General features: G+C 38.3%; 1 protein-coding gene across 2 annotated transcripts in view; it reads right to left on the reverse strand.

Annotated features, from left to right (window-relative positions):
- The window catches only part of LOC142400569 (adhesion G protein-coupled receptor D2), a 93,417-nt gene that overhangs the window by 34,927 nt on the left and 37,344 nt on the right, over positions 1 to 21,146 (reverse strand). For both annotated transcript variants that reach the window (XM_075485566.1, XM_075485567.1), the window contains exons 21-23: positions 16,328 to 16,369; positions 11,982 to 12,035; positions 9,192 to 9,336 (exon numbers count right to left, since the gene is read on the reverse strand). In XM_075485566.1, the coding sequence (XP_075341681.1) occupies positions 9,192 to 9,336; positions 11,982 to 12,035; positions 16,328 to 16,369 (241 nt within the window). The remainder of the gene's footprint in view (positions 1 to 9,191; positions 9,337 to 11,981; positions 12,036 to 16,327; positions 16,370 to 21,146) is intronic.

The following is a 21,146-nucleotide window of genomic DNA, read 5'->3' on the forward strand; positions in this document are numbered from 1 at the left end:
ATAAATGAACAAATCAGATGCAAGAGTGAGAGGAAACCAAGTTGAGAGAGGACAAGGAATGTAAATTCATGGCAAACTAACAGCACATTTTAACCACTGCCTGTTTGTTTGGATATTTACGCTATGAGACTACAATCAAGTCTTCAAAGCTTGAGCCCTCTTGACAAGGGCCCATTTCAGGGCCACACATCCTCTAAACAGCCAAGCCAAATCTCAGTCTACACAAACACACACACATACAAAACCCCAAAGTCACATCCAGTTAGATTTCTGTCACTTCAAAATGCAAAGACTTTGCAGGGAAAAGGGAGTTTAATCCATGCACAGAGAGACAGCAGGGGAAGATAAGTTGCGAGGAAGTGATTTTTCGGGACTTGGCTGAACTCTCGAGCCCTGTTTGGTTAGAGCAGATGTAGAATTAGTACACATCACTTTGCATCAGTGAGACATTGAACAAAAGCTGCGTCTCAGATGCCAAATACCTCTCTGCCACAAAGACACACTCATGCACACCTCACCTCTAGTGTCTGTGATTCTGCTACAGCAATTATCAAGATGATGTCAAATCCCAACGGGAACAAATTCCTTGACTCATTCTTCGAAAATACCCCAAAATACCTGTAGCCTGTTAAAAGAAGTTGAAACTAATAGAAAACACAATCACTTTTTTTTTAGTGCTATTGGCCCAGTGGAAAAAACATGCCAACACTTCGTGAGAGGTTAAAAACAGAACTAAAACAGCACATGCATTCAGCTTATTTATAAATACAGTAATCTAAACAGTTCTTTTGGACACGGCTTCATCACACTACAAAGTCCTGGACTTACAAACTGCATGTGCACAAAATTCATGTAACAGTGAATAGTATTCAGAGAAGTCATGATTGTCTTGAACAATTTTAGAATAAAATAAAAAAATAAAAAGTACATCATCAAATTTTGAGCTCTCACATGGCTTTTTGTATTTCTCAACTCATGTCCTGACAAAATGCAGTGATGGAAAGCAGCCACGAAGCACGTTGAAAATCAAACAATTAGTCCCCACAAAGCAAGAGAGGCAACAAAAGATGGCAAAATGTTTTCACGAGGCTGTTTTCATCCATCCAGTGGGTTTCTATACCCGCTCAATCACAGTCACAGGGTGGGGGGTAGAGCCTGTCCCAATTGCTATCAAGTGAGAGGCAGGGTACACCCTGGACAGATCACAGGGCCAGACAGAAACAAACAACCTAGGGTCAATTTAGGATCACCGGTTAACCTAACATTGATGTTTTTGACTGTTGGAGGAAGCTGGAGTACCCGCATGCAGTGAGAACGTACTCTCGCAAAGAAAGGCCCCAGTCGGCACCAGCACACCACCATGCAGCCCGAAAGCTGTTTCCTCAGTTTCTAATTGAATCAAGAAATGGCAGCAAAAATAAATATGGTCAAGTTCAGTTTCTGTTAAACAAAGAACATTTTCAGAAAGAACAAATAATTCTTACAAAGGCAAATCGAATTCCTTACGTGGCTGCAAAAGAGCTTCATGAACATTTATCAGACTGTGGAGTGGCGGTGCACTACACCACACAGAGACACCTGCAAATGCCTCATCCAATTCTGACACAAGTTTTATGTGGACTGATGAAGATTAGACAGAGCTTTTGGGATGCAATGGGTAAAGGTGCGACTGGTGTGAGGCTGACCCCAACTCAAAATATTCCTGGTTCATTAGCATTCGCAATTTGCAGTAAATAGTTGACTATTTGTTGTACTTTTAGAAACTGTATAATGCACATATTTAATCATTGACATGAGGAATGCTCAATAGATAACGATATTTAATTTTGGAATTAATCAAATAGCAGCATAGTCTACAATTAATAATGAGATTTTCTGGGAAAAGCTGCAAACATAAAAATGATGGCTTCTACAAAAGAATAAGAATTATTATTATACCTCAAAATCCACAACAGCCATTTAGAGGCACAAGCTGAAGGTCTTGCCATAGCCCTCACAGTTCCCAGAATTAAACACAATTGATAATCTGATGAACCTTGGAGCAGTGCATGCAACATAGTTCAAGAATTTCCCAGAACTACAAGTCTTTTCAATGAAGAATTTAAAAAAATACCCCAACAAGACCTTAGAGTCTCTAAGTTGGGTAAAAGAAAAAGTAATTGCAAAGTGTGACATTTTCTAAAGGAAATATTGTAAAGTTTTGATCATGCAGGGTGCCCAAACTTTGGCTTCGAGCCCTCTTGTATTTCTGCTATTTTGAAACTGTAACAGATGGAAATGAGGCAACCTTCTTGGATTATTTAAGGAATGTGCAAACCTTACTTACATGGAAATCATGTTATCTTTTATATCTTAAGAAATCAGAAAGATCTGGACCTAAACCTTTGCATGTCGCAGCTGCTGCTTTGGTCTCGTTGAGCTTAAAGTTATAAAATTTTCAAATATCTGTTACTGTTTATTGACCATTTCTCATTATTCAGTCTTCATTTAGTTGGCATTCCACTGATAGAGTATGCACAGTACATCTTTTGGCTCCAACACTTTTATCTAACACAATACATTATGACTGGTATAGTTCTGATAGTAAAGACATAAGACTCAAATTATGTGACCTTTTGCTGATTGCACTTTCTTTTGTGTCAAAATGTTCAATATGTATTCATATATATGTAATTTACTCATAATACTGTGGCCTTTGACTTTACTGTGCCACACTAGTCCACACATTGAGAGAATTTACAAAGGCAGAAAATGATTCAACAAGTATCTGGAATAAAATCAAATTGCTGCCAAAACATCAGTCCACAAGAGAATTTTAGTTTTTTATTTGTTTTGTATTCTTGAAGCAGTGAAATTCTGTTGCATGTCAACATAATAAGTTAAACATGCATGACATGTGGTTGTGTGTGGAAAAAAAAAAGTGGGAGTCCCATGGTGGTGTCAGCAAGGATCTGTCTGTAATCTGCAGAAGACGTCTGCTATAGACCACCACGCTCTTTTCTTTTTCTTTTTTTTATCTACAAGTCCCTTAATTGCAAGGTGTGCTGAAAAACACATGTGAGGAGGAGAGAATGGGTGTCAGATGTCAGCAATGTGCAGGCATATGGTTCCTACAAGATGGGTTTCTTAAACTGGAAATGACACCAGGACTCAGGTTTGCTATGATGTTCAAATACAGACAGCATGATACTGCACAATACTGATTCTAAATTATAGTCACCTGGTAAACAGGTGGCATAAACGGATACGGACTGAATAAAACAAGACTACCAATCAGTTTGTCAATGTATCTACAACTAACCCTGTAGGTGCTAAAAAAAATTGAACTCAAACCTCACAAAATCTGAAATATAATTTAAAAGCAATTATTGTGACCAACAGATAAAACTGTATAATATTGGAAGGCATCACAGAAAAGCAAATATGACACAAACAAGATGAGAAACCTCATTATACAGTGAACTAAACAATGCCACGTGCACACCTCATTCAAACACCGTCCAATGTAAAAGAGACAGCCTCATTTGGGACTCTAAATGACCATAAAAGAGAGGTAACAGTTTGGTTGTATTTGCTTGCAGAGTAAGAGGCTTTAACAAGGCAACAAATAATGTGAGGTAACACTGGTGACCTAGCATATTATTGCTGTTTAAAAGGGCTTGCAACCTTCAACTCAGCCATTGTGTGGGGCCACTTCTCATCAGAAATGCAACACTCACTCAAATACACAAACGCCCATGCGACCCTTTCAATTGAAATCCCCCACACACTTCATATCTTATTCCTTATTATGAACTTGCCCTTCTCTAGTGCTCACAGCAAATATGTGCTCTGAGCTCCATGTGCCCTGAACATACAACAGTACCTCCTCTGGACATTTGTGCCAACCAGAAAGATGGAAGAAAAAGCAGAACCTTTTATGGCAAGAGTACATATGAGTACATATTTTGCCATATGTGGAGACTGGAGTCTAAGTGAAACTAAGAGCACATCTTGCTGAAGTCTACATAAAGTTAACATTTTACTTTTCTTTGTAAAAAAGCTAATTTGTGATTCAATCAAACATGATAAAACTGTCCATTGGTTTATTACCAACTGCTATGTGATGAAACTATAAATGTTTTGAAATGTTTTTTAGCATGCAGTTTAAGATGATAGCCTGCTGAGTTAAGATTTGTCATGATGACTAGTTACGGTGTTGTGACTGTGCACATACGCCTGCTGCATGTTACTATAATGGTACTGTAAGCAATAGAAATGTGTGAGCACTTGGCCAACACAGCACTCAGTCACAAGAATTTGTATGTATGTAGCACTAGAGGGGCAGAAAATGGGCTAAATAATATAATTAATTAATTAATTAATTAATTAATTAATTATTTCTGCATTTGTGTTCTATAAGAGACATTATTTCTGCTGCTCAGAAGGATGTGTCTGGTTGCACTGAAGGTTTAGCATGTTACTGTACCACAGGGACTGATTTAACAACTGTGTGCAGAGTGAGTGAAAGTGAGTAATAACATTGAGGATCATGCAAATCACCTGCAAAGGAAATGCTGTAAATCAGTCGGAGAGGTGCTCAGAGCAGCAATAAGGGGCAATAACACGCAGTAGATGTACTTTCCAAACGTGAGTCTCATTACACAATTTATAAACCATTACCCAGTGTATTTACAGATCAAAGACCCATTATTCAAGTGATATTCCTTTTACTCTTTTTCATCCTCAGTCAACCAAACAAAGGGTTGACAAGAAGAATGTAATCCTAAAACAGAGTTCACTCTCTTATCTACAATACATTTATTTAAGTTCACTCTCATGAGTCTCTGAGAAATGTGAAATGAAGAAAAAAGATTTACAATCCTGCACCATTTCCAGCTGACCAAGTGAACTCATCTGCACTAAAACATGAGATTTATCTTTTACAATTAAGCCCCTCATTCAGAGTTAATTAGCCTGCAGCTGCTGTTTACCTGTTATGTGGTTGTGCTTTAGGTTCCCTGCAGAACATTGCTTATCAATTAGCATCATGACTGTGGAAATCAGATGCCAAGTGTCCAGGTTTTTGGAAGAGGAAGACTGGAAGAGGTCCAGGGGGAGACCTCTTCCAGTCCACTAAATACTAAGATAAAAACATTAATGTACAGTATTCAAAGATTGCCTCTTTTATATAAAATTGCTAAGCTGACACAATAATTTGTCACTGACTACTTTCATGCTAAAGTTAAAACCAATGCCATATGGAGATGTTTTCACCAGATTCCCAGATTTAGATCCCACAACAAAATTTTCTTTGAAAAGTAACAGCCTTTTCAAAGGTACGTAAAAACACAGTAGAAGTGCTGCAGGGTATTAAAAACAAATATAAACATGTTAGCAATAGACAGATTAACTGCTTTTTCAGTCTTTGTTTTCTCTTGTTTGACACCGAAGTGGCAATAAGTAAAATACAAAATTTTGGTAACTTGGTTGTACGTGCAACATTAGATGGGAAGAGCAAAATTAGGCCTCTTTCTTGGCCTTCTTTGAAAGGAGCACCACCAATCTTTTCCACAGTGAAATGAGGCCTAACTTTTCTGAGTTCATTATAGGTCAGGAAGTTGTACAGCGCCAGAGTATCTGGTTAGTGTTAAGAGTTTAACGTGAGATTTCTGATGTCTGATTTCACTCAGCAGACCAGCTGCTATTCTCTATTTCAGAATACCTTGCAGTGATGCCTTGCAGAAATGCCTGTGGGGGAACAGCTGAGGAACACACTTCTATCTTGAAACAATCATAAATTACCAACTCACTTAACCTGTACTGCATATTCAGTGCTGAATATTTGATAATATTAAGGGCATCATTGAAATGATTCAGCCCCAAAGAAAGGAAGAACAACTCATTTTACTTTATCTTCCTAAGCCAAATGATTTCCATGTTTCAAAATCTGTGCCAACTAAATTATCGCAAATAATTAGCCTGGGAATTCCCATGCTGCTTTGCGCTCGATTTCATTCTCACTGCAAAGTCAGCCTGGAAACCACCGCCCTTATTTTTGCCAGAGTTTGGGAACCAATCACAGAACGGGGGGGGCGCGCGCAGCAAGACGATGACGACGTCCATGCGCTACACCGAAGCTTGTAGAGTGTTAATCCAACATGACAGCGGACACAACGTTACCGTTCGATGCAGCCTTAGAAAGTGTTTCGGAGTAGATTCACCCTAAGGTCATTTGAACCGTGACATCCAGCCAAGTAGCCCACCCGAACTTTTTCCGATATTGGCTGAACATCAGTTGAGTTACTGAGTTATCCCGAATAGCTTAGTACAAGCGCTGACGGACCCTGGCAGTATCTCCAAAATTACCACACTAAAATCACATGTCATGACACCAAACTTCTACAGTAGTACAAATATGGTCTGTACTCACAAAACGATGCATTTGGAAGTTTGTACATAGTCCAGGAGTTTATTATTATCATCAACACAAGCCTGATAGCTTTTCTGCTGCTAAAGCTTCGTTGACGTCACTTCTGGGAGCTGGGAGCTTCAAAGTAAGATGAGGGTTGATCTACTACTGTAGACAACAAAGCAAGGCTGCTCAATTTCTCCATTATCAAAATAAATTCACACTCTACAACATAAAAATTCATGTAGAATATAGCATATAGGCCTACTTTGTTGTTAATTTAAGTAGCTTAGAGCGCAAGTTTACTTTTATTTTACTTTTTTTTTCTTCTTCCTCGTCGAATTTCTGTCGTCATCTGGTACAAGTGATACAATTGGCTATGAATCGCGCGCAAAGCAGCATGGGAAGAACCTGACGTCATTTGATAGACATTCGTAGCGCCCAATAAACGGCTCTAGGCATTCGTAAACCACGCCTCAAATACGAGAAAATGCACACCTAGTTCCCAGACCACCATCTCATCGAGATTGTGGACGCGTCAGCCAGGCTAGCAAATAATCATAATGACATCAGAAAATGAAAGATATCACAAAAAGCCAACTTCATTAACCAACAACCCATGATCCACTCCTTTATCATTATCACTTACCTCAAACAAATGTAATGTCTTTGAAATTCAGTGTTCTCTCGTATAAATGTGAAAACCCATAAAACTTTAGCAGGTTCAAATTACTTTCACTTAGTCTAATGCAGAGGGTGCAAATAACTGAGCACAAACTACCAAATAACAATTAAAAAATAAGACTGTTTTACTTTTATGAAGACACAATCTATGGCAGGAATTTCATATGGTATAAATAGTATTTAACCACACTCGCACCACACTTGAGCCCTCAAAACTTTCAGGGATAAAAACAAATAGTAAACAAAATAAGTCTGTGAAAAGGCTTAGGCACATGTGAACCCCTTCAGTGAAAATTAAAAGCCTTCTTTGGCATATTTTCACTGCTCTTCTGAAACCACATCTACAGGTGCTGCCCTCTTCAAAAGATAAAGTGCATTAAGAAAAAAAAAGTACACAATCCACAAAGCATTTCACTTATTCAAATATCTTCTTGAACTCAAATTGCAAGACTATCACACAATATAAGACCTTCGTGGCTCATCTTCACTGCTTGTGCTTTTTGAGATGCAAGGCCAGCAGGGTACTTAAGATACTAAAGCAATGTTGTGACCTGCTATTTTGTTAAGTTCCAAAGACAATTGACTCACATCCGCTGATCAACTAGGAACAACAGCGAAGAAAAGTGAATCAGAGATGCTCTCCACTCCTCTGAAAAATATACTTTTATTTAAGCATAAACTGTGGTCTTAACACCAGCCGGAAATATAGATGTAGAAATAGCTTAGTTTCACTGGCAGCTATTTTGGATTCATGATAACAGTATTAAGGTTATTGGATGGATTTACTTTCCCAATACTTTCACAGTATTTTCCTGGATAAGGAAGTATTTTGTTTTTTAAAAGTCATGCTCATAAATGAATGGTATCACAAGGATATTACTGTGTGAGTTAAAATTAAAAAAGGGAATGTTTCATGGATCAGTTGATGGTAAGATTGAATATCGTAACAATTAGCTCATTATGCAGATTGCTTGTTGGATTATTTTTCATGCTGTAACTTTGTCGTCTACATAGATTTGAGTACTATCTGAGTCACAATTGAAACACCAATAGGTGCACAGATGGGACACAGATGGGACAAGGCTCTTATGTTGGAATAATCCTTGAAATAATGCTTGAGGTTCACATACATTTTTCCACTCAGATTCAATTCAATTCAGTGTATTTATATAGTGCCAAATCACATCAAATGTCATCTTAGGCACTTCAATGTAATATTGACTGTAGGTAATATTGACTAATTTCCCTAAAAAAATAAACCAAGAAACAAGTACAATCTCGTGTCCCATTTGTCAAGTCAGGTTTCCTTTATCTAATTTTAGGACTTAAAGGGATAGTTCGCCTCTTTTGACGGTTTAGACCGTGCAGACCGAAGTGCAGACCGAGCAGTCCTCTGCTTCCGAGCAGTAAATACCGTGAAACAGGCGCGGCTGTCGGCAGCGCACAGTGATACAAAGGGAGAGAAAATAGCACCAGGCGATTGTGAGGTCTGACTTTTTCCTGGACAACGATTTTGTGATGCAAATGTATTACTCTTTTGAACGCATATTGTTTTGAGAAGCAAAATGCTTTATTTTTTTGACCACAGCCAACTAGCCGGACTACCTTCGTCAACACCAAAACGAGGCCGGAACTCGGCTCACAGGACGCAGCAGAGGGGTAAGTCAATGTTCATGCACGATATTACTAGTATGGGATGTCATACAGCTTCATGTCAAAAGAGGCGAACTATCCCTTTAACCTTAACCCTAAATTTCCTAAACCCAACCCTGTGAAAATCTGGCGATATTTGAGGACATATTTATGTAGATCATTGTTATGTAGTCAATTTTAAGGCACCACCACTGACACGCTTCTTTTTCTCAAATTTTTTCCCACATTTTTTAGGAGTGGAAATCTGACCAAACAGTTTCAAGGTTTTACACAATGCAAGGAAAACATTTAATGACTTTTATATCTAAGATTATTCTTAGAACAATTGCTTCCAAAAGCAGTGCTTGTTAGTATCAGTGAAAGCTGTGTGTCAGTAAGACAATACTGCCCCCACAAAGTTTATATAACAGGGACAAAAGCCCGACCTGCCTTAAGGCTGTACAATATGGGTCTAGTTGCTCACCTCTGGTTCCCTCCTCCTCCATCTCCAGGCCCAGAGTATTAATAGATGGGTAGGTCTCCTCCTCTTGGCTAGGGGTTGTTCCAAGTGGGAAACTGACTGGACGAGAGTTGGTAACCGAGCTGGATGGTCGGGAGCTGGCACAGTTCTGTAAGGAATCAAATGGCATTGTCATCTGGTATCATGAGAAGATTCCCTGGTATACCACTACTTCTACCACTACTTATCCAGTTTTGCTTTCATCTCAAGGGTAACTGCTCTAGGATGTTGTCTTCCGTATCAGTTCTAGATGTTTTTATTTGTTTCCAACTGTAATATATTTTATTGTTATTACTTATAGTCACAGTTAGAAATAAATGTTATGTTTATATCATGGGCTATTTATTGTTGCCTACTTTTATGTTGTTTCTGTGATTTCAACATTAAGCATGGGCAGCTGATGTATGAATTCAATTTAGAGTTTCTTGTTTCACACAGGCACAAGCATCTTCCAGGCAGATAAAAATAAAGATCAGCCACATAAAATCCACTTGTTTGCACGAGTCACGGGGAGTGGCTCCAGGGCCTCCTATTTATGCCTATCAAGCAGAAATACTCCATATGGCAAATGCTCAGGGTCTACTATTTTGGCTTTGTGTATTGTTGATATTCATCTTGAGTGCGTTTGACAAAACAAAATTAAAAGTTTTTCTATTTTGTCTTTTGTCAAGAAATCCAAAATGCAACGAACAAACATAAACTATCGACTGTCCAAAAGTGAAAATCAAATTCCTGTGCTATCATTGTTTTGTTTTTTATTTCAACTTACCCCTATATGTAGTTGCTTATATCTTGTCAAAATGTGAATTAAGATCAAAAAACTAATCCGCTTTCAATTTATATCTATATTTCAGGGGTGTCAGGGGCATGAAGTACTGAGAGAGAGAGAGGGGGGGGTTATTTGGGTCCAGCAACTGACAGCTTTATTTCACAAAGCAATCTGGCTGTGTGTGTACAAGCAGGAGGTCAGGGTGGGTCAAGAGGTGTGGGGTATCAAACAGGCCGGCATTACTACTCAAAGGGGCTGTGCGTGTGTGTGTGTGTGTGTGTGTGTGTGTGTGTGTATACATTTATAACCATAAGCCCTGGAGGTGAAAAAAAAAAGCTGTGTGTGAGACCAGCTCGTATAAAGAGCTACAGCAAGGGAGGAAAGGTCTAAAAAGGTCAATGGTACTGTGGTATTAAAGACGGGAGAGTCTGTAATCTGGTTTGGTGGAATTTATATAGGATGGTTTCAGGCATAGGTGGCATCACACCATACGAAGAGCAATGCACAAGTAATGTAATTGTTTGCATAAATGTTTTGTTTTTTTCCTTTTTATTTGTTTACTTTTTTTAAAATGATCCTTTCTATTCAAATTACAACTCTAAATCCTAAAATCAAAGATGGAGTGGATTTTCCCATTGGAATAAATCTTCAATGGTGCATAATATAACATATAAATCTTTTATCTCAGACAAGTGCAATTTGTCTTTAAATGATCTAAAATGTGGTAACACCGCGAAGGTATCTTTACCCAGAAACGCACAATACCCAATCCTATGTTTTACAACAAGAGGATATATAGGGGCATGTGCGGTCATCTAGAGCCAAATGTCTCCCATCTAACCAAAGGACAGGTAGATACAGTATTTCAAGCAGGATTTATGGCACAAAACAACATTAGCTAAAAACCGTCAGGCAGCTAAAAAACGCTTTCTGGTAGCGGAACCTGGCAAGATTGGAAAATTTCCACGAGTGTGGAGAGGAAGCAGTAAAAATGACGCTAGATGGGGGTTCCTCACTGATAACATGAGCAGCCAATATATCAGATTGCACCTGGTGGCAAGCCCCCTCCCACACACCGATTCACACACACATGAACTTGTCTATTTTTTTATTTGATTTCCTTCGATACTCACAGTGTCCATCTCAGGGTGGGGACGGTCAAAGGGAAGTAGAAGGGGCACACTGAATTTTAAAAATCAATCTCCTGTTCAGAAATGGCTCCATGACTGAGGGGGGGTTAAAGTACATATGTGTGGGTCAGGGTGCATAGGGAGGGGCAGGACAAAGTATTGCTGGCCATTAAGCGTGACAGACCAACCTGACGAGATGCATTTTGTGCATGTCCACGTGATTGAGGATGCACTTGCTAGACAGTCTGGGTAACAGAGGGTGGAGTGATGAGTGGGTGTTTTCCATGGTGCTAAGGTTTATAATTGTATGTGTGTGTGGCATGTGCATGTTTGTGTGTGCTAGACTTTTAAGTACCTTTAAATTGCATTGCGTAGGCTATAATCTTCCTGTAGATACACACGAATATTTGCACACAAACACACACACTTGCAGCAGCCAACCGTCTGAGCCAAACAGCAGCGTCCAACAAGGCATAAATACTGGCTTGACACTTTAATGTCAGGGGACGGCTTGTCCTGGATTAGAAACTTGTAACCCACTGTAGAGCTTGACATTGCTAGGATGAAGGTTCTGCAATAGGGAGAGGGAGAGAGGGGGTAGAGGTGGAGGTACTGGCGGGGCTATTATGGAGGGTCTATATTTGATGTATAAGGGCATCTAACACGGACTGTCAACTATTTAGAGACTATCAGATCTAGAGTGCTGCTTTGTGGCCAGCTTTCGTAGGCACTGCCGGAGTAGTAATTTTTTTCTCCCATGAGAAGCAAAATCTGTCCGGAAAATTGAATTGGTTTCACCAGTGTTTTACGCACACATACACACACACAAACATAGGCATATGAAGGCCTACATACAGAAAAATTAAGTGCTTTTCTCCTCTCTTTGATCCTGTTGACTGTGCTCCGAACCTGGAAGAAAGGGAGAAAGGATAGGAAAGAAAGAGATAAGTATATATGTAACACACTCAATGAAACACTCTTATAGGGAATTTAAACAAAACATATTTCATGGCAAATATCTTCAAGTGTACATACAGAGAACGGGTTATACAACGTGGAGGGGAAATAACTTGATTTGAAAGTTCTTTAGCAGAAAGATGTGCAGTAACTGGGACAGTGTACGTGTGTGTGTGTGTGTGTGTGTGTGTGAGAGAGAGAGAGGGTGTTCCAGTATGTCCCAGTGGCTAATGGGACTTGAAAGTGACACATAGAGCTAGCAAACTAAGAAGACGACTTCAAGCTATCATCTGTCAACACAGAGCACCGGGTCCAACAAATGGAGCTATTGGAGGAGAAGGGACCGCCCTAGCAGAACAGATTACATTTTTACACTTGAGATGGAACGATGTACCTCACACTTTTTTATTTAACACATACAACACCAGACAAAAGTCTCATTAATGTAAGAGATATAAAGTACAGTGCATACAATGTCAGAATCTAGATTTAACACCCAATTTCATTTTGTATGTTACCTTTTTATATAGTTAAATCTTTGGAAAAATATTAAATCTATTGCAAATTTTGAAGAAATATATTATTTAATGGCCTATCTACTTTTTGTAAAAATGTAAAAGTTCATGTCAATGTAATGTCATCCTTACAGAATATTCCAAATCAGGGTGACTTTGAATTATGTTCAATTGGTACATTAATACGTTTTTTAAATGTTAAAATTTTTTTAAATAATTGTTGAATAATTGATCAAATCAGATGTTGGATGGATGGATGTTTTATGATATGTTAGTATCATAAAAAATGAGGATTTATAATCCAACAGTTTATTTATTCTTTCTTTTAATACCTTCAAACAATAATACAGGAAACTGTAAGACCAGTGATTGCAGATCCCTCACTCAAAGGCTACTTAAGCATTTATCATTTACATGTAATTAAGTAATGTAACATGATAAGAAACTAATTTTGAAATTTTTAGGATTCATCCTTCTACAAATATGTGTATATATATATATATATATATATATATATATATATATATATATATAAAAAAAAAATATATATAAATTGCAATTATATTCCTAACAATTTCATGTTGGAAAAAAATTACAATAATAATTATGGGATTTTTTACACTACTAGCTCTTTGTTATTAAAGAACATGAGCAGTAATTGTAAAAACAAACTTTATGTCAAGATACAGTTACCTTATGTAGGCTGGAGTCTTCCGTGAAATGCTTTTGGCACTTTGAGGTCTGTCTGCGTGTGCGCATGTGTGTGTGTTTATGTCTGTGCTTTTGCTTGCACACATTGTCAGCACTAAACTGTAAATTTGTAGCAGCTGGGCACTCATCACTGCAGCCCGGCCCAGCCCGGCCCACAACGTTAGTGAATATGCATTATGGCTTATGGCTTCATTAAGTCACACTGTGTAATAAATTATGACACCACATCGAACACACACATACACACACACACGCATTCTCAGAGACAGCATGTGTACACAGCGGATGGTTTGCATACATACCACTGTTGAAGGGGTACATAATGAAGAGAGCCCAAGCCTTTTGACAGCACAGAATCAACAGTGCCAACATCATGTTTCCTAAACCCTCTCATTATTTCTGACAAGATCCTAAGAGGGCCTTCAACACAGTACAGATGTTGGCGAAACAACATCGTATAGCATTTAAAGCGGGGAAATAAGACTTTGGGATTTAACTGATATCAAACGCAGCAGGCATGCTGAGGCAATTACATGACACAACTTAATTAATCATTTGACAATGAGGGGAAGGGTATTGTTTTAGATGATCGTTATGCATTTAAGGGGTTTTGCGCTCACTCAAGGTTTCAAAATGATGCAAAGCATCGTTCCCCATGTAAATAGCCGCAAAGCGATTACCATATAAAAGCCGAGCGCCCCAACAACACCTGCCGACATCCTTGGAGTTGATAGAAATAAAAGGTCATCAAAGCGTGGGATTACAAGGTGACCACCAAGGAAAAGCTAATTGCAGTGAATAATGGGAAGCTGCTGTCAGGTAATTAGCAATTAAAACATTGCATTTTGAGTGTAATCGCGGCAGACGCAGTCTTTCCTCCATGCCACATTTTGTAATTATTCAGCTTGAAAACCAGCATTATGAATGGAGCATATTCTAACTTTGAGGCATTAGTTAATTCACTACCCTACTTTTGCATATCAAAGTACAATTTTTCACACAAGTCAGATGGGTAAAAAAAAACTAATGTTCTACAAGGGTAAGAACTATCAGCAAAGTTCTGGCACGGAGCAGTCTCATTCTTTTCAGCATACCTGCCACGTGTTAAATAAGCTGTCAGTTATATTACATGTCAACGCACACTGCTGAGAACAGCTGAAAAATTAAACATAATGCCACACCACAGTATATTCTTTCCATAGCAATCTATCTGCCATTAATACTGTTTTTATGCCAGAGATGTCCCTCCACCACTGGAATAACTGTTCACCCACATTGGTTTGTGATCAAGGTGGTGAACTGATGTGTCTGTTATGACATCAAAGTGGAGGTTATGACGCCCACCTATTAAAGCTGGCTATCTTGAATGATACAGGCAGAACATGCATCTCCTTGTCTCTCTTTGCATTGTCATTGACACCCTGATTACAGACAAATAAATAAATGTTTTGACTCTATTCTTTTCTTTTTCTTTATGAAGGCTAATCTTTAAATTCACCAGTTCTGTGTGAAAAGGTTAAAGATGCAAAAAGAAAGACAAGCAGCGTGAGACCAAACAAAAGTACTCTCGAGGTTCAGACGAAACATGTTTAGATGTGAATAATGGCAATATTGCAGACGTTTTTTCCTCATCGTAACCCAAAATTATTTGTCCTTTTAAAAATCAGAACATGAACACAAGCTGCTTACAAACTATGAGAATCTCAGGGTCAAGGGCAACTTGAGTGTAAGGAAATTAATTCCAAAGCACCAAAAAAGCCACTTAAGTAAGAATGCAGTGTTGATTTATTTTACAGTGCGAAGGGTCAGCCCCCCCTGCCTCTGGATTGTTAGAGCATTGCCTATGACTCAGGGACAGATATTCATGCTCTGGAGAAGATTTGAATGACAAAAAGAAAGAAAAAATTCTAAATAAAAAAGGGCAGGAAATCCAAACGTTGCATGAGAGATACATACATTCTTGGATGGTCAGATGGACGGAAAAGATAAAGAAGTGAAGTTAGATAAGACATTGAAAGAAAGAAGTGGAGGACCCATGTAATGCTGCTCATTGACCTTGTATGATCAGTCAAAGCAGCACAGAAGGTAAATGAAAAGATGTGGTATGCTTGTATTTATCAGAACTGAAAACTAGTCAACTGCGATTCATTTCAGTCAAAGAGAAAAGGGATGGCTTGTTACATTTACATGCACTGGACCGCACTGCCATTCAAATGTACTCTTGCTGCGTGATGTGATACTAACTTGAAATCATACTCCTTCTGTGGCATTACATTTTCATTTGAGGTTGCAGTCAAATCAGATCTTGTATTCTTAACTGTGCTATAATACAGGTCCCTTTAAAGTTTGGGACGGAAGGTGTCTAAAACTGTGAAATCGACCAGAAGTTTAGAAAAAGTGTTCAAATCCAGTACCACCTATGCACATCTGAAATTACCCTCATCTACATCAACTACGAGCCACATTTGACCAAGAATTTGAGTCTCATCCATGTAATCAGATTCTCTGTCTCTGCACTCACTCACCCACTCTCCAACCCGCATTTAAATGGTAATAACACGGCATGTCAATATGATTTTTTTTCTCTCCTTCATTACATATTGTTTGTTGCATATTGTTTTTCTCCTTTTGTCCTACAGTGGTTACTGCTTGGCGCTCTGCAAAGCCCTGGCCAGTAGCTTTGTCAGGATGCTAAATGGAGGGCCGTGAGTTTAAAAACTTAAAGAGGCAGTGAAATATTAGCCAATGTGGGTGAGGAATGAGTGGCTGAGAACCGCGGCGTGTCAGTGTTAAATGGTCGGACTCGGATGCATATAAGTTAGTCCAAGCATGAAGGGCAGTGGGACGCTCGCGTGGAAACGATGTCCCCTCCCTCTACTCATTCACAGACACACACATTCCCACATACATACACACTCTGTCACACCCCACCCACACAGCTTTTAAGCAAGGAGCCCATCTGAAACTTGTCATTTCTCTCATTCACTCCGACAACCTTGAGACACAATGCAGACTTACCTCTGTGTTGTACACCCCATATATCAGAAAGATGAACAGGCCCTGGAAACACAGAAAAAGAAAGAGAGAAAGAAAGAAAGAAAGAAAGCGAGAGAAAGAAAGAAAAGGAGGACAAAGTTGTAAATGTTGTTTTCTCACTTATATCTTTCCTAAAAGAAAAGACAAGGGGAAAAACGTAATGTTGAGCAGAACGTACAGGTGAAGCTGATTTGTTGTCTCTCCCAGCAACACAAAGCTGGAACAGACTGCAGCAAAAAGTGATGAGAGATGAAGTAGGACAACTTCTCCAAACTGGGACACCACTGTAAGGCTCAGTTTGCATTTGTTTTGTCTACAACACTTCTGCTCCTCATTTCAGACAGCACTAAGCCATCAAAGGCTCAAACCCAAGGTTCCACACAGCTTTATTGAAATAGAAAATCTCATGTGCCTGTGTTCAGTTTGTGTTCTTACACACTTAAAAATACATATACATGCTTAAGTACCAACAAACACAAAGTATATGCAAACATACAGCCTGCATATTCATAAACATATGCAACAGACACAAATAAAGATATAATAAGAATGAACATATATATTTATATATAAACACAAAGACACACAAAGAGAGCAACCCATGCCACACAAGACTATCAAGGAAAACTATTGGAGGAAAGCAGAGAAAGAGAGAGACAGAGGCAGCATAATGAAAAAAATGACACATAAAAGAAGATATTTCATGTTCACAAAACTCACGGCTAGTACCCAGGGCCCAAGAATGCCATGCCCTTGGATACATAAAGGCTGCACTTTTGGTCACAGAATAACAGCTATTTTTCATTCAAATCCATTGTGGCATCCACTGAATGTACAAGCTGTGCATTCGCCTTCGGACCCGAATGAAAAACTGTAACCTCAATGGAAAGAGTGAGAACAACATCCTCAGAGCACTGATTGAATTGTGCCACTAAAGATGTACTGAAAAAAATGAAAAGGCACTTAAAATCCCATAAATTTCAAGGCTGATAGACACAGCAGATGCTTTGATAGGAAAACTGCACATCATTGTGGGACTAACACACGCAAAGGCACACAGACAAAAAAGTAAAAGTAAAATAGTACATCTCTCTTCTTTCACTGCCAAGTGTTTGTGATGTTACATTTTTAAACGTGGGTAAGAACACGTCCTGAAGACAGGCCGGCACAACCTGGTCAAAACATCAATCAAGTTGAGTTTGGAGCATCCAATTTTTGCCAGAGGGAGATCTCGATGCATCACCATTGACAACATGATTTGGGAGCCCATCCAGAATAACAGGGCGTCAATGACGACCTCTAGCCCAAGCTACTGTCCATTCACCTCCTGCTGGCCACTGTTGTCCCACAGGGATTGAATTACCCTGTCTGTCACGCTGTCAGGTGACAACTCAGGACATCCATCCTCTCAAAATTGACGATTTCACTGGCCTCTGACATGTTAAAGACAAAAGATACGACAGGAGCTTTAAAGGTGGGATCTCTAAGACGAGCATTTTTATCTCTAAACTTTTAATTACCAGTAATGTTGGCAAGAACTTTACACAGCACAGACTGCGGTTGAATTGTATAATACGACCATGAGAGGACTGGTGAGGTACTTTGCCAATATGTCGGACTGAACAATTATCTTCATACCCAATTTGACATAGCAAGTCACATGACTATTCAGTGCTCCATGTGATCAGTTTATACAGTAGCAGTTACCATATAACAAAATATTTTCCAACAAAGCCTTTCCTAGAAGCTTAAAAGGTCAATAAAGAAGTTTGTGATGTGAACATTTCATATGATCTTTATCATAATGACATGTCACTAATTATGCAAAGCTAATAGGATGTGTGACTACTTTTATAGGCCAACAAAGCCATAGGCTTTAGTGAAAGCTTTAAGAAGTTGTGAAACAGGCCGACTGTAATACTGTAGCCTCACTTCTTGCCTTGGTGGAGGTATGTGATTTCAGATTGTCTTAATGTTAGAAAAATTACAGCATTGCCATCGGTGGAAAGTGTGCTTTCAGAGAAATATTGTTAAGTTTTGTTGAGTTGGAGTAATTGAAAAATTTACAGTCACGGAAAACGACTTGAAATCCGCAATGAATACAAACTCAAACCAACTTTCCATCTCCATTTCGTATTTCATTTATGTAAATTATGAAAGCAACAAACAATACAAGAAGAACAGAGGATAACAAGAAAAATGAAGATCATAACAATAACCGTGCTTAAAATGCCTACCGATACATAGTAGTGAGTAAACAAAGCCCCAGTCTGGTTCAAGCAGTAGTAAACACAAAGCATGTTACGGCCCCTTTTGTCCTAAATGTTAGTGATCAGTATCTACAACTCGAAGTTTGATGTCTGTACGTTGTTTTGTTTTTTTCTAGTGTGCTATTGGAGACTATTTGAAGTATTTTTAGTTTAGTCTGTCTGCTATAGATGAAAATTCTACTGTGTAAGAAAAATGTTCCGTGTGTGTGGAAGTGTAGTGTAATCACATACTCATTCACAGACCGACACACAAACAAGCGTACACAACAATATGCATACAATAACAGTGGGTGGTTAATCTGCAACACATACTCTATTGTATTGCATTAGAATTGCAATTTTCAACTTATTGTTGCAATTTGATTATCGTGTTTTTGATCATTCCTCTTATTTGTAATTAATCTTTTGTTGTGCAGCGAACAAAGTGGGGAGAACAGACAGAGCATATTAGGAAAAATGATCTATTAAAATCTAATTTCGTTCAAAATAAGTGGCAGCACAACAATATAGATGAATTGTTTAAAATGTTAATTCATTAATTTCATCAGTAAAAACAAACACGAAAGAAAATGGGGCGCGGTATTTAAATTCAAGAGTGCCTTTCTAAACTCAGTCTTGTTTCTTTTGAACTCAGCAGAAGATGCAACAAATTTATGCACAGAATGAACACAATTGCTTTCAAAGTATTACTACACTGTACATCAAACAGGAGAGCATAAATTCATTTGCATACCACTAATTAGGGAACAATTGTATGTTTAAAAAGTTAAAGCTAACAAACACTGTGTTTGACCAAAAACATTATGACCCCAGAGAGATATACTATGCTGCAAAGCAAAACAGTAAACAGTGCTTGTTTAAATCTGCAAATGAGCATGACCAAGAGCTTTGACTGAGAGGGCAGAAAGAACATATCAAAATCAAGAGATTGATTTACTCCTAAGAACTCTAAGTCAAGTCAATTAAGCCAACGTATGCTGTGCTTCTAACCCTGATACCGTTCACTGCTGGATGCTTGTGCTGCTGATAACTTCCTTTTGGATGTTATTTATCTGCTGTCCTTGTAACTCTGCTTGCATAAAAGCATCAACTGAGTGCACCAAATGTTTATGGTGATCCATTTACCACTACTTACATTTATATTAAAAGCATTATTACAGTGTTTAAGCCTGTACTTTGTAAGTGAAAATGTTGCACGTCTTCCACAATTAACAAAAGCAAAAGACCTTTGGCAAATAAAGATGTTTTCATCGTACCCACATGTATATAGACAACCAAGTCGTTAGATAAAATGCAGCTTTATTTGTTCTTTTAACTGAATCCGGTTCACTGCAGTTCTATAAGGATACAAAATTAATGTGAAGGTATGAGTTCAGAGTTTAGCTGAAGGATAATTTCCTCAAAATACAAAGCTACAGATTTTTTTTGTGTTTTTACAGCCAACAGGAACACACCTGTGACCTTTTGATTATTGTTACTATCCACCATAGGTTCTACATAATGGACAGTATGTTTTATAAACAATTTTGAATCCCATTTTTTCGTAGATTCATTTAAAGCACAATGCCATTAACCAATTTCAGGTTGAATCAATGTATAACACATGCCTAAATGGTCCAGAGCCAACCAGGGTAAAATCTAGTTGAATTTGTTTCAAAGGTTTTGAGACATTTAGACCACGATTACCAGCCATCTCCACAACTACAACTTTGTATGGGAAGAAGCAACACCACAATATGATTATTGTGGCGTGAACAAACTCCTGCCCTTAGAATTACCAACAACACAAAGCGACTCGACAGAAACATACATATATGAATGGGATAAATGTGGTTCTTGTTTTAAAATACAGACATCCGGTTTTGCTGGTCTTTGCATGTGGAATGGATGCTTTTTGTTCAGTTGATTGCAGTCTGTTCTCAGCCAAATAAATGCTCAATCAAATGTTATTATTCATAGTAACCTGCTGATGTTCAATTTGTAAAGATTTCTAAAGCATTTTTTTAATAACATTCAATTATGTTATAATTTGGTCTAAAACTGAGCGATATGTCACACAATCCTGTTATTTTTAGTGAAACAGGCGATATTAAAATTACTTGTGTTTCTGTACATAAAACATCTGAAAATAGATTAAATTGAATAGGGTCTTTTCATACCTTTAACATAACTATGACACAAAAGAAAAAGCTATTTATCTAAGCAAATTGTGGAATATCTTCATGCATCTCATATATTCATAGTTCTTTGTGTGATACATAAATGATGTGATTGTCAATATGTAGCTGAAAATTGAAATTTTGGTAGCGACTTACAGTGGTTAAGGGGCCACAAATATAAGCTACAGTTGTACCGAAGTACTAAGTTGTTGTTTTTTTTACAGTGTGTATACCACCAGGCCTGAAGAGAGTTCCATGAGACACACTGCATCTGTTTTGTTTCAAACATGCAAACCCTGACACTCCAGTTCACAGCCATAGTGCTTACACCTTTCTGTGTTACAAATGATTACAAATTCTCAGCGAACAGTA

This window comes from Odontesthes bonariensis, chromosome 15 (assembly GCF_027942865.1).
Source record: "Odontesthes bonariensis isolate fOdoBon6 chromosome 15, fOdoBon6.hap1, whole genome shotgun sequence".
Taxonomy (NCBI): domain Eukaryota; kingdom Metazoa; phylum Chordata; class Actinopteri; order Atheriniformes; family Atherinopsidae; genus Odontesthes; species Odontesthes bonariensis.